The sequence below is a fragment of the Cariama cristata genome, unplaced genomic scaffold, assembly GCF_000690535.1.
Source record: "Cariama cristata isolate BGI_N322 unplaced genomic scaffold, ASM69053v1 scaffold29963, whole genome shotgun sequence".
In the NCBI taxonomy this organism is placed as follows: domain Eukaryota; kingdom Metazoa; phylum Chordata; class Aves; order Cariamiformes; family Cariamidae; genus Cariama; species Cariama cristata.
The window spans coordinates 391-14,724 of record NW_009609562.1 but is presented as its reverse complement, the minus strand read 5'-3'; the positions used below and the strand labels follow the sequence as shown (position 1 = coordinate 14,724).

Genomic DNA, 14,334 nt, shown 5'->3' with positions numbered 1-14,334 from the left:
GCAGGCATTTGTGACCAGCTACAGTTTTTGTAAAACGTTTTCCATGGGACTCGCACTAGAGATAGGGGAAGAATACTGAGGCTAAGTCACCTGCTGTGCTTGCTGGGGCTACAAAGCTCTCTGGTCTGGGGAGAGCTCTGTTTGCTGCCTCTCTACTCCCAGCTATAATTGGAAGTGGTGGTATTGGGCTGTGATTGCTCTGAGGTGGAGGTCCTTGCTGCTGGAGAAAGCCAGCAGCAGGCAATTAATAGGGTTGTTGCAAAGTGTCTCTTCCTCCCTCCCAAATGAATAGAGAAGGTATTTGTTAGAGAAATCAGTCGCTAAAATGTATTTTGGGGTTTTGTTTTGTTTTGTTTTTTTTCTTCTCTCAACCCTTAGACTTACGGCAAGAGCTAGCAGTACGGGAAAGGCAACAAGAAGTCACCCGAAAGTCAGCACCCAGTTCTCCAACTCTAGACTGTGAAAAGATGGATTCAGCTGTCCAGGCATCTCTCTCCTTGCCAGCTACGCCCGTTGGAAAAGGATCAGAAAATAGTTTTCCTTCCCCAAAAGGTGTAATTCATAGAAACTGTGTCTAGTTGTTTGGCAGTATGTTCAGCTTTTTAACAAACAGGTGCTTGTTAGTGAACTTGAAGTAAATGTAGATGCGTGTGGATCCCACACTGTTGCGTAAGGTGTGTTTAAATCCTGGGGCAGCATCAGGTGTATTTAAGGAGTATAATGACTAAGTAACATGGAAAAAAAGGACAGTGAAGCTTAGATCCCGCTTTGGGGGGGGCAGCGGTTTGCACTCTGCAATAGATGCCTGCAGTAGAGCACTGAGGACATTTGGGATTGCAGGGAAGTGCAGTGACTGGTATTTCTACTTAAATGTGGAGTAGCAGTGGTGGGTAAGTGGTGGTCAGTAATTCTGAGAGTCTGGAGTCCCTGTTACCACACATACTTTTCAGGGGTCCCGTTTTCTCTGTGAGGCAATAGAATGTTAGTCCAGTTCCCTTCCCCATCTGGAAGGCTCTGGACAATCACAAGGATTAGTACATTATTTTTCAAATTAGAAAGAGTAGATTCCAGAGGAAGCTCTGGCTGGATTAGATGAATTGCGGGCAATAGCCTTGCAGATGGGGAGTGCATGAACTCTGCGTGTAGGTCTAATGGGAAAGAGGGCAGTGGACGGGAATTAAGCTTTTTCATTTTTCCATGGCTAGTGATCATGTAGTCTGTGTGTCATTGTGGGGTAACTGTATGAAGAGTCTGCAGTAGGATTTTAGATTTACCTTTTTATGTAGAAGTTGATTTATTTAAATTTAAAAAAAATGAACTGTGGAGGAGTGGAGCATATAATAAAATGTGTCTGTGTTTGCAGCTATACCAAATGGATTTGGTACCAGCCCCCTTACTCCTTCAGCTAGAATATCTGCACTCAACATTGTGGGAGATCTGTTACGGAAAGTGGGGGTGAGTGCTCTGAACTGAAGTATTCCTCTCTCTGTGCTGCTGTCACTGAGCTTTCATCCTGGTGCACAATTACAACAAGGCCTTGGCCCATGCTGAATACATGCTGTAGTTTCCAAATCATCCACATTCAGTGTTTAGTATGTGATAATGTATTTTTTTATTATTATCTTGATTTGTAAAGCATGTTACAAAGGTTCTGATGCCAATTTTGGGTGACGAAATTTGCATTTGGATTAAAAAGTTTCTCAAGCACTTTGGTATATGGGGTTAGACACCATCAGCTACTTGTTCTTACTTTTAATGGGGCCTGCAACTTCCTCTGGAATGAGACCAAGATGCAGAGCTGGAGCTCAGACTCTGGGTGCCTGCTGCACACGAGTGAGGAGCTGAGATCACGTGCCTGGGGAGATCTGCAACAGGTGCTGATAATGGAAAAAGAAAATCTAGAAACCTTTGATAAGAAAGTGAGAAAATAAATCAGGAGAAAGCCAAATGTTCCCATCTGTAGTTGATGGGGAAGTGAAATGTGTGAGCCTTTAAAGGGATTACCACTATAAGCAGGGAAGAAGTGGTTTAAACATCTGTTATGGTGTTGTTTAGGATGCAAGGCTTTCCAGTTGAATGAAGACATGACTTTTGAGTTATGAGAAGCTTGTTGATGTGCCTCAGTGGTTAGCATTTTGCGTGGAAGCATGGATAGTCTCGGTGTCTAGCCTCCGGTGCTGGCTTTCCTCTGTCTCTTGTGGTTAACACTGAGAATGGCAATAGCTGCAGTAGAGACAGTTGTTTTAGCAAAGTTTGAAATTAAAAATTACCTCGTTGCTCACATTTGGAGCCAGTGAGCTCGTAGTTGGTTTGAAAGGGGCAGCAGGACGACTCGGGGTTACGGAGTGACATGTTTAAAATGGGATCATTATGAGTAAGAGTCTGCAGGGGATTTAGGGAGCTTAATCACAATCCCATGTGATTACTCTGCAAGGACAGGAAATGCCAAATAAGCATGCTTCTTTCCCAGCCTGCTCTTAGACACACACTCTGCCACTGATACAAAATTTCAGCTCACGCATTTGTTTAGTAACAATTACAGGGTGTTCAGGATTTCTTTGGGTTTGGTGACTCGTAGGATGCCTCATCCCAAGCCTTAGACTCCCTTTCTCTGCAGGAAGTTTCCCCTCAGCTTTCTTGCTTGCAGCTGAGACTTGCAGCTGAGACCGGGAGTCACTTGGCACAGATCACACTGGCTATTTCCAGCTGATAGGTGCTTTAAGACCACGAGATAGGTAGTTATCTAGATCTGCCTATATAATCACTAAGTAAGCTTACATGGGTTACTAGAAGAAGACTGTATAGTGCTCACTTACTTGTGATAGCATGTCAATGCCTTATTAATTCAGTATTTTTCTACGTGGAACAGAACCAAACCCCATGTTTGGGGACATGAGTTTTTGTCTCCAGTGCATGCGTTTGCAAGTGTCTGAATGTCCCCATGCAGAGGGTGGGTGTAACAAATAGTTGCAAGGACTTTCTGATAGACCAGACAAATATTCAAGTTAAGCCTCAGTTTGTGATAGATGGCAGAAAGAGCAGGTGATATTCTGAAGTAAAGGACAGAATCAAGATTTTGGTCTCCCTCTTGCCAGGAGTCAGTGGATAAGGCAGGGACTGTCACCTTGCATAGGGGAAAAAGATCTCATCAGGTTTGCTTGGAAGTAGTAGAGATGAGGTACAGACCACAGAGATGGGCTTAGTTGCTGCCTTTGATTCCTCCTTCTGATGCTGTGGCTGTAGCACCTCTTGTTCTGAAGCATATTAATGGAGCTTAAGAAATTGGCTTTGTTTTGCAGGCCAAGATTAAGAAATATCCTGGGAAAAAAAAATTCAAATTTCCAAATACACAGTCCCTTCCAAAACTTGAGGATTCTGCTTTAAGTTCTGTCTTAGTTTTCTGATTAGCTTATGCCAGCCTTACTGCAGCTGCTGAAGCAAGAAGTTTTGGCAACTTCTGCTAGGAGTTGGCTTCCTTATCAACTCTCAATTACCTAAAATATGTTCTAAAATCTGAGCCCTAATGAAACTGAGTCATGCCTGGCAATCTGCATCAGCATCTCATCTTGTGGGTTTCCTTTGTGGTTGGGTGATGGAGAAAATGACGGCTTTGTTCCCATTTAGTTTAGTTTTTGCCAAAGGTGATCACGCTGTGTCCTGATCATGGTGATCTCAGGGTCATGACAAAGCCTGAACTTGAGCAGCAAAATATTTTCTCTTAATGATACTACTTTTTTGACTTTTTTTTTCCCCCTCCCCTTTCACAGGCCTTAGAATCCAAATTAGCTGCTTGCAGAAATTTCGCAAAGGACCAGGCGTCACGGAAATCCTACATTTCGGGGAACATTAACAGTGGCATGATGAACAGCAATGGCACAAAGTACTCTCATCCGGGACATACTTCTTTCTTTGACAAAGGGTAAGTAAGGATATCTTCTTGCCCTAAAGGGGAGTGCGTTTCAGGATGCTGCTTGGAGCAGAAGTTTTTCTTGGCTTGTCTTTAGCCCACCACAGCTTTCATCCTATAGGCTAAATAATTAGTGGAGCCAAAGTCTCAAGGGGATGGGGAAGGTGACAGTGCTGATTTCTGTAAAGCAAAGAGAAAAGCAAGCGTGATTGTCTCTTAGCTGGTAGGATGTCAGTGGCTGTTCTGTCCCGCTGGTGCCTATTCCCTTGGCAGCAGCATCTCAGGTAATATAAAAACCCCAGGCAGCAAACCTGCTAGTGAAGTGAACGTGCCCTTTGAAAGGATCTCAAGTTAAGTAGTGGTGGAGCTGCCATAGCTACTGCTGCGCTCGTGCGTGGGGAAGTACGTTAACCACAAATCTGGCGATTCCCTTGATGACAACAGCTGAGTGCAGGCAACAGATGCTCCCTTGGAGGGTGGTGACCTGTTTGCTCTACTTCCCCCTCTATTAGGGGAAAAGAAAACGTCATTAACAGCGTGATTCTAGCTGATTGAGGGGGCAACTGCCTCCATGTTGGCTGTGCTGTGCATCAGCCATGAAGCCAGAAACTGCTTTCACAGGGAAAAACTACCCCATGTGTCTCCCGTGACTCAGCTATGGGATACTGGGAATAGCAGGAGGATTTTCCCCACAGTTCCTCGTAGCACAGGGTCCCGTGCTTGTATGAGGAGCCCTGAGGAGCAAGGCGAAAAGCACAGCACTCCTTCAGTGTCAGCACACTAGTATTGCAAGCTTTGCTTGGTGTCAGCGAGCAAAACACCCTCCATGCTTCCTGCACAGTAGTAGTCTTCGCTGCTAGACCTCAAGCCAGTGCAATTTAATGCTAATATTCAGCACATCCTCAATCCCCAATTTGTTTTAGAGAGTTCAATGAGCTGTTACCAACCTGAAGAGTGGCGTATACAGAGCAGACAAGCTGAGCTTCCTACAGTCATCCTCATTTGAGCTGAATCACGTTGCTATGTGGGTAGCAGGGCAAGTTGCATCTTAGAAACTGGCATTCAGAGTTTTTAGAGCCACTGTTGTTTGCTGCTTTTGGAAAGGATGAGTTCGGAGACTTAAAGTCGGTGTCATGTGCAAATCAGGCAGACTTTTGGGTTGTCTGTATACTGCGAGGCTGACAGGGGGTCCATGCATCACCACAGCAGTGCTCGTGCTTGCAGTGCACAGGCTACGTTTCAAGCGCAAGCTGTCAGGGTAGTTGCTAGGGAGGGATTAGAGCTGTTCTTAGGAGGCAGCATGGCTATATTGAGTTGTGGAGTGACAAATAAGCTGATTGTTATGTGGGGTGGGGGTCACTTTTAATTATCCAGATTGTTGTCACACTTGTTATCTGGGCTGGCTGCCTGGAGTTAGGAGCAGGTTGTAGCTGAAAAAGGCTTAGAAACCCAGCCTCCTGAAATATCACTTCTACAGCAGGGTTGGAGGATGTTAGTGGGCTAGAAAAGGGGGTGAAAATGACTGATGTGCTTATCTGCAAGTTATTAGAGATCCCTGCTTGGCCCTGCTGTCCTGTCCTTCTCCTCTGCACCCCCAAATGCTGTTTACAGCAGGGTCAGTGGCCCTGGCCTCTCTCCATATGTCGGCTCCTGCTCTGCTTTGCTGCCCCTGTCAAGGTCTGTGCAACTTGGGGGTGATCGCAGTGTCCGTGCTGAGTACCTGTCTCCATGGCTGCTATGTAAAACCTGTGTAATTTTGTCTGTAACATGTTAAAGATAAATGAGCTGCTCCCTAAATGAGGTCAGCCCCATTGTGCCCGCACGCTGCAGCAGCAGCTGAGCTCCCAGCCGTGCTGGCGTGCGTCACTGGCAGACATCGGGTCCAGAGTGCATTGTGGTGGCTGGCCACGAGGGGTTGAGTCAAGGCATGGTCTTTCTTCTCCCCTCTCCTCCTCTCTCTCCAGCCCCTCTACTCTCCTCCCTGCCCCTAATTGTTGCTGGAGCCTGAAACAGCCACGTGTGGTCGTAGATCTGATCCAATCTGCAGCTGCTGCCTAAAGAACAGCCTGTTGTTGGGTGGTGGGATTGGGCCAGAGGTAACTCAAGCCACATCATTGCAGTTCCCTTTACTTTCCTTCCTCTGCCACTTTGTTTGTTAAAATGTTTGATGAGTCCTCATCTCCCATCAAATGCCTGCTCTTTACTTGCTGAATGGAGCTGAGCAGAAAGCTGAAGACAGGCATAGGAGAAGCTGGCACAGGGGAGCATCACTTTAGGGGAGGCCTGGAGGACAGCTGGCCTTGCACCGAAGCTTTGCTGGAGAATTGGAAGAGTCAGGCCTTACCTATTTTTTTTAAAACTCAACAGTGTCTGGTTTAAGGTTTAGTTTCCTGCAGACTTGTTCCTTCGGGAATGTGCTGTTTCTGTCCAGATGCCAGGGTATGGCAGAACTGCACCTGAGGATGTTCTCAGATAGATACTTCTTTTTTGCTGTTGTAATTGTTCTTAATTGGTTATTAACTTCGATCCAGTTGCGGAACAAAATGGCTCTGACCTTGATGGGCTCCGCAGGCCACTGGAACAGAAGAGCTGAGACAGCATGTGAACCAACATGAGGTGTTTGTTCCTTGGGGCATTAACTCCTTGTTCACTGCTCCCCTTCCTGTACTTTTGAATGTCAAAGTCATTGTAGTTGATGTTTATTCTTAGGTGATATTCGTGAATCTGTTGGTCTTTGTTTTAATAAAACAAGCTAAAGTTTGAATGTGAGAAGTGCGTCTGCTTACACATTTTGAGCAGTCCGGTGAAATGCGTAGGTACATTTACACAGTGGACACTGTTATCCACAACCTTGATCGTATTACATCAGGCTGTGAAATCAGGGTCTTCTTTCTGTTTCCTAGTCCACCTTAGAAAAAAAGTTTCCCTGGAAAAGAGGGAACTGTGGGTAACTCAGATGCAGGTGAGTAATCCCATGTCCTGTAATGAGCTTTGCCGTGCCCTGGGCTTTCATCTGAGTCATGCGCTTGCAGCAGTGGAGTGTGGTGGGGATGCTGGTTGTCGCTGAAATGGGAGCCCTTGCCTGCCGGTGCAGAGCAGAGTCTTATTAGGCAGAATTCAATGAGGAGAGGTCTGGTGAGGTTTAGTTTAACATCTTTGCTTTGCCCCAGTTCTTGGATCCAGGGTTTTGCCCAAGAATGTCTTTATTGTGTGCATAAACTGTTTCAATTTTTCTCCACTAGGCGTGAAAAGGTCATATTCCCCACCTTGGTCATGGGTAAATGAATTCATTTGCAATGATAAGCTGCATGCATTTTAACTTGGTGCTTTGGAGGTGCGGAGTTGGTGGTTATGCTAACTGCATGAGGTAGTTCTCTTAGCATTACAAACTAATAGTCCATGATCAAAGCCTGAAGCTATAATCTCTCCCTTTCTCCTTACTTTAGATAAACTTATCTGGTGCTGTGACCTGTTGAAACCGTAAGATTGAGTGCTGCTTGCTTTCTTGATCTAATTAGTATTTCTTAGAATACATGCATGTTTCTGATCAAATCAGTCACATCAGGGATACAGGATGAAGTATTGCTGCTGTTAATTTTGAGTTAGTTTGCCCTTTGGTCCTGTTTTTCCTTCAATATTTTGTTGGCTATCGACTTGCCGATGCCCGTTTTGCTGTGGTTCTAGCTAATAGGAAAGCAAACAAAGGCACAGATGTGCTGGGAGCCGGCCGGGGTTACACAAGAGCAGGGGGAAGAGGAGGACAGTGTGGTCTGAAGTGTATGGGCAGAAAGACAGCGGTGCTGCTGCTCGGTGTCACCATCCCTGCCCAGCACAGCCGTGCCAGCTGGAAGCACCCGGGGTGGCACAGTCATGCCAGCAAGGCTGCAGAGGTACCAGGGTCACGGGCTCTCTGGGAGGGGATCCTGCGGCACAGGGGCTCAGTGCAGGGACCACCTGCAGCGACGAAGGGTCAGACTGATCTCACTTACCTGCCCCTCGAGGGAGCAGGGAAGGTTCCCCATGCTGTTGAAAAGTGCAGGTCCCTACCAGCCTCATCTGCGGCAGCCTTGTCCCCATCCTCCTCCTTACATCTCCATGCTGGCCATTCCTCTGCCTCCTTGTGCTGTTACTGCTGCTTGGCAGAGTAAGTGGTGCGCTTTGAAGCACTGACCTGCCTGAAAACTCAGTTTTTCCTCTTGTTTTCTTGTCAGGTTGGTCTCCAAGTATGCTTTGACCACATCTATTTACTACTCAGGCTGGGCCATTCAGCTGCAGGACAATCTTCTGCTGAGGTTTTGTTGGAGTTGAAGGAGTCTTGGAGATAAGGTGCTAAGTACAAAATACAGTGTGAAATACAGTTTAATGAGTAAAAATCTATCTTTTGCAATCAGGGCAGAGAGAGTGGTTGGAAGTGGGCACAAAGTTCACGCCACCGCAGGGACAGGCAATCGGAAACATCCATCAGAAACCACTACAGGGGACGTTTCCAGCAGGGACTGGTGATTTTGGCTCCATTTGAAGCCGTGGAGCCTGGTTTCTCAGGAAGCCCAGAGCAAGGGCACAGCACAGGCCCCACCGAGCATGTTGGGTCTGATCTGAGGGATAGAGAAAGGAAGCAGAAGCAGGAGGCAAGTGATCTGGCTGGGATTAGTCACTGCGGGCAGGTCTCCAGGGCGTTGGGCACCATCAGCTCTGTGCAGCAGCCCCGCACGTGTGCCAGGCCTGGGCAGAGCGGCCGGAGGCTGGAGTGATGCCTGTGCCCCTCCCGATGCTGTCTGAGACCTTGGAAACCCAGCTCAAGGACTTCTCCCAGCTCACTTCTGAGAGGTTAGGCAGGAGTCATCCAGCACATTTTATTTGTTATTTTTTACGGTTGCTCTGTTTAATGCATTTTATTTTCCTTTAACTCCATTTCTAACTGCAGTAATGCTGATTTCTTTCCTTTTTTTTGTGCATTTTCATGTTACCAACAGAAACCCATGGCTGGGTAAGCTCAACCATAATGCCAGCTTTCAGTATCCCCCCAATTGCTGCTGCTATTTGAAGCCTTTTCCTGTGCCCCACTTACTGAACTGGCTTTCAGCAAATGCAAGTCGTTGCTTTATCTTTATTTCTGCACCGAGGGCAAGTTTGGGCCAGCAGGAACAATGCAGGTAACCAACTCCAGGAGGTGATCCTGGGAGAAGCTGCCACAAACAAGCACTCTGTGCTGCCTTCCTGCTTTTTTTTGCCTTTTTTTTTTTTTTTTAATTTTTTAAATAGCAAACAATGGGAAAACCTCAAAAGGCTTCTAAATGAGGTTTCTATTTTTTCCATCTTCAGCAGAAAGCCTTCTCATCTCTCCCTTGTGTGTTGTAGTGCTGTGAGCACTCCACATCTTACGCTGGTTAATACTTGTAACACGTAAATCTGATAGCACTCATCCTCTTGCTGCCCTGGCTTTGCGACGGGGCTTGGTCTCCCTTCTTGTTTTGGGCATTGCTGGATTATTTATGACACAGGTGATTTAGGCAGAGTCCTGGCATTTCTGTGTGGCATCTCAGCTGAGCATCTGATGGCTTCATGGCTTCTGGCCTTGTTTGTATAAATCTAGGAGATGGGAAAGGGCACCCAAGCTGCTCAACATGCCTCTGAGCAGGAGCTGAGGAGGGTTAGAGATGTGTCACTTCATTTAAAAGGAGAAACTGCCTGCAGAGGCAAGTCTGTCAGATGGTGACAGCTGCAAGGAGGTGTTCTCCCCACAGGCAGAGCTTGGGTGCTGGAAACCCAGTTTGGGAGCAGTTGGTGCCCCAGAAACAGCAATATTGGAGCAGTTTGTACTGCTGGATTTGGCCCGACCCTGGTGCAGTACTGTGAGGTAACACCATGCGTTGGGTTTTGATTCAAACAGGTCACGTCAGGGAGGCAGACGGTGGCATGGAGATGCCTGGTGGCATGGAAGGCAGCTGGCTTGGTGCAGAGGGGAATGACGTGCCAAGGTTTGAGCACTGCAGGGACATGGACCCTTCTGCCTGGCCTCGTGCAGTGCTACAGGGATTGCTGGGATGCAAGGACAGGCTGCGTGGGGAGCGATAGCGCTTGCTATGGGCTTAAAAGGGATCATTTGTACCCCCCAGCCTCCCTGTCCCACCGTGCTGTGCTGGAGGTGACACAGCCGGGAGGTCCTGGTGGGGACCGGCGCAGACCCAGCCGGCCTGCCCAGGGTGCTGGCGTTGGCCGGGTCACATCCTGCATGCGGCAGGGGCTGGGCGCTGTCCCAGGGTGTCTGTCAGTCGCAAAGAGTGGTCCTGAATTTAGTGCAGGAAACGTGACAAATCCATAGAGCTTGGCTTTAACGTGACTCATCAAACACAAGCCCTTCCAGGCTGCTGATGTTGAATGTCACTTGTCTCTAATCCTCCCAAAAGGGAGCAAACCACCACATTTTAATCCTGGTTGGGGTTGAGGCTGGGGTTGGTTTGTTTGGGTTTTTTTGTTTCTTTCTGTCCTACTTGGCGGAGGTGCTTTCTAGCTGATAACTAATTTGCAGAGTCACATCGGGATCAGGTTGGCTTCACGCCCTTTCATCCAAATGCGAATAGCAAAAATAGATCTGCCCCTAAGTCTCTTCCACAGCTTTTTATTGCATGCAGCCAGGAAGGCACTTGTCTTTTTAAAATGTATTGAAACAACACTCAAATGGGAGTTGAAGTTTCCAGCATAGTGGGGAGGAGGTTTCTCCCTGCTTGGACCCTGGTGCTGGGATGTGCTTCGGGCTGTGCTGGTGTGGCTGTTAAACAGCAAGAGAGGGAAAGGAAACAGCCCGGCTCTGTACGGCAGCGAGCCACGTTACCATGGGAATCTCTCCTTCCTAGCAAGCATTGAGATTTTTAGCTCTTCATCTGCTTTTCTGGAAGGATTTTGTAACTGCCTGGTGCAACTGCAGCAGCCTCCTGGGTTTGCTGGCAGGGTTTTTGCATCCCTGACCCAGAAGGTGCAAGGTCACCATTGGATGTAAGCCACGCTGGAACCGTGTGCCATGCGAAAGGGAATGTCGAAGCAGCACTGCTCTGTCCTGGGGACACTGGTGTGAGCCGCTGGCACAGCAGTCCCTTAGGCAGTGATGGCAGTGAGTGGGATGTGCTGCTCCGACTTGCACCGGGCACAGCCTGGGACCCCAGAGCCACTGGCTCCTGAGTTGGCTTTTTCCCCGTCAGTAGAGCCCTTGCACTTTTTTTTCTTCTTGCTTTTTCTCACCGCAGCTTGCTGAGCTAAGCAGCAAAGATGCCTTCTGTCTCCCTAAGTGTCCCTTCTCACAAACTTAGCTCTGCTAGGAGGGATACCGGTTCAGGCAGAGCTGCTGAAGGGCTGCAGAGGCATTTCTTGGGAGCAGGCGGACATCAAGGCAGGGACCCGTCCAGCCTTGCAGAGGTGTGGGGGTTCTCCCCCCCACCTTCACTATTACAAACCTGACTGTGAGGGCAAGGTGCTGGTTCTGGGACAACAGCGGGGGTGGACATGCTGTCCTGATCCAGGGAGGTAATCACTTCTGGTTGTCAAGGCTGTGGTGGTGATCAGCAGATGGTGAGCCTGAGCAGACACTGTGTGTTGAGCCTAATTACAGAAGAGCTGTCAAAGCCATAACAGAGTAGTGATGGAAAAGCTGTCAGACCCACGTGCTCCTCTCCTGATCCACCAGGAAGCCAGGTTCTCCACACCTTCACCTCTCCCAACAGCCTGGGGAAGGGGGGTACCCATGGATGCCTGGGGGTGTGGAGGCACCCAGAGCTCCTGCAGCACCCCAGCCGGGGGAAGCGTACCATCGAACCAAAGCTGCTGTGCTTTAACATGTACCTGCCTGCTCTCGCAGAACGTGTGTGCCCTTGCTCTGTGTGTGTGTCCCCAACCCCATTACTGGGCAGAGCTTGTGTAGCCCCTCATGAAGGATCTGGGGACACTGGTGAATTCAGCCCCAGCCCCACTGCACGCCCCATCTGACAGCCCTGGGGGCTGCACATTGCTCGCTGGCATCAGCACCACTCCCTGGCAAACAGCCAGCGATTCAGAGGGATGGGGAGCTGATCGTGGGGACCAAGCCTGCTGCACAGACCCGATCGTGGCGCCCCAGCAGGCTCAGGGTCTGCGCAGGAGCCATTTGTCCTCCTGGGCCGCTCACCTCAGCCAGTACGTGCCTGCTCTGGGCGATGGGTTGAGCACCCACTTGCACATGTTCTGGCTGTGGGTGAGCACCGATCCTCGCAGCCGGAGGTGGGAGCTCTGTTGCAGTCATATGTTGGTCCTGTACGCACCGAGCAGCCACCGTACAATCAGGGTGATGGATGCAGCAAGGAGGGAGGAGAAGGAGTCCATCTTTCAGCTGCTGGTGATGGGTAGAGGTGAGGGGTGCCAGCTCCTGGGGCTGTTTGTCACTTAATGGCCTGTCTCTTTGTCACTTCTCAGGGCAGTAAACGGCTTTGATCAAGGTCCCCCTGGACTGGGAGCCTCTCGACCATCCTCAGCGCCTGGCATTCTCCCCCTGAGTGTATGAGCCCGCAGGAGGTCGTGTTCGGACTTGCAGATGCTTTTCTCAGCCTACCAAGAGAAGAACTGCTTCCGATTCCTCCCCATTCCCGCCCCGCTGGAACACGACCTGCGCCGTGCTGCCAGAGGAGACCCTCTGCTCACGGCCCTTTGTGTCATGTTAATAGTTTATTTTCTCCCGTTGCTGTAGTGGATGTTCTCCGACTTGGCCCTTCGCCCTGTGCCACCCAAGCTGAGACATGCAGTGCTCTGTTTCAGGGGATGCAGGAGTCTTGCTCACCAAACCTCAGCCAGGCAGTCCTCGGCCCCTCGCTTTATCTCTAACATAGGTTTGGCATGACACAAACGTTGGCCGCTCCTCTTGAAGGCTCCCCTTCTCCCTGCCAACATCCTGCTGCTCTCCCAGTAAGGCTCATCCCTCTGGAAAGAGGCCCCAAGTGAGGCTGTGCCATGGCACTTTGGACATTTGCACCTGGACTCGGTTACTGCAGCTTAATAAATTCCTGCCGGGCAGGCACGACTGTCGCTGCTGGTGCCCCTCCGCCTCGCGCCTTGTGCTGGAGCAGGGAGGGGAGGATGAGGATGGCCGGCAGCCCTGCCCCTAAGGTCCCATCTCCAGCTGCCAGCGGTGGCTGGGCCCCTTCGGTCAGGGAGGGAGGTGGGTGCTGGGTGGCAGCGTGCTGGGGGTGACCATCGCAGGTCCAGCACCCCTCAGTCCCAACAGCAAATGCCTCAGGGTGTTCTGGCAGGGCTGAGGGGTGCGGAAGCGATCTCCCTCAGCACTCCTACCCCTGCGGGAAAGTCACACGTTCAGCTGCACGCACGGTCTCCGTGTGCCTGTAGCACAGCGTCCCGGCCACGCTGTACCTCGCCTTCATCAGTCAAACTCGGTGACTCCAGGGGAGCGTTAGGAAGCCACAACGCCCATGACACCCCCCCCCACCCCGTCACCATCACAGCCATGTTCTGATCTGTGTAATATATGACTGGATTTTACAGCATCACCTATGGGCTTCTGTGACAGTTTTGGGCGACTGTGTACCTTGTGTGGGTCTTTAAAGCAACGTATTTGTGCGATTTCTCTGTCTATGTGCCTCAGAGTCGGTGGCTTTTTTTAAAATGAACCAGCAAACCCAGCTGGGGTTTGATCTGTGGGTTTAGAAATCGTCGGTCCTGGTCTGGTCCAGCCTGTTCAGTTGCTCTGCAGCTCCAAGTTGGTTTATTTACAAGTGCTGAGAAAAAAAAAAAAAACACAAAACACATTGGCCCCAGCAGAAGGGAGGTGGGAAAGTTCTGTGCCCCCGCCCTTGCCGTGAGGGTTTCTGTGGTCCCTCCTTTCCTGTGCGTCCTCTGCTGCATTTGACTGTTTACATTTGTTTTATTGTACATAGGTTTGTAAACATAATATCTTTGCCTAAGATCTTTGTACATAACTTGGGCTTTGTAGCTTTATTTATTCAAAATCTATATGGCATGTTTCAATAGGACAGTGTACCATACCACCGTGGTGACACAGATCATGATGTGATTTAAAAAAAAAACACAACAAAACCACACAAATGAGAGTAATCTTCCAAAAATAAAGTTCTTTTAATGTGGAATCAGTGGATTTTGCAGAAACAGTGGCAGTGGCTGTATTTTGTCACGTAGTGTTTTAGGGCTTGGCGATGCCGATCGGTGCTGCCCTGCAGCTCCCGCTCCCCAGGCTCGGCGCGTTGCACAGAGGGGAACGGCAGCTGCTGGGGGGGGCTGAGCAAACCCTTTTCCTCAGCTGTAGCCTCTGCTCCTGGCACTGGAAGGCCCTGGGGGCTGAGCTGAGCGCTGGGTTTCAAAATTTGATTTGGGGAAGTGTTGGGAAGCCTCCAGCACCAGACACCGGGGATTTTGGCCTCCTCAGCACAGCTCAA

The 14,334-nt window shown here is 49.4% G+C and overlaps 1 protein-coding gene across 2 annotated transcripts in view; it reads left to right on the top strand.

Annotated features, from left to right (window-relative positions):
• The window catches only part of NDEL1 (nudE neurodevelopment protein 1-like 1), an 18,690-nt gene extending 6,144 nt beyond the window's left edge, over positions 1 to 12,546 (top strand). Inside the window, exons 5-8 of one of the 2 annotated variants that reach the window (XM_009697573.1) lie at positions 379 to 552; positions 1,364 to 1,455; positions 3,768 to 3,919; positions 12,347 to 12,546. In XM_009697573.1, the coding sequence (XP_009695875.1) occupies positions 379 to 552; positions 1,364 to 1,455; positions 3,768 to 3,919; positions 12,347 to 12,434 (506 nt within the window). In that variant the 3' untranslated portion in view covers positions 12,435 to 12,546. Of the gene's footprint in view, positions 1 to 378; positions 553 to 1,363; positions 1,456 to 3,767; positions 3,920 to 7,149; positions 7,193 to 12,346 lie in introns of those variants that run through there. The other variant, XM_009697574.1, reaches the window with a different exon arrangement.
• Positions 12,547 to 14,334: the final 1,788 nt, after the last annotated feature.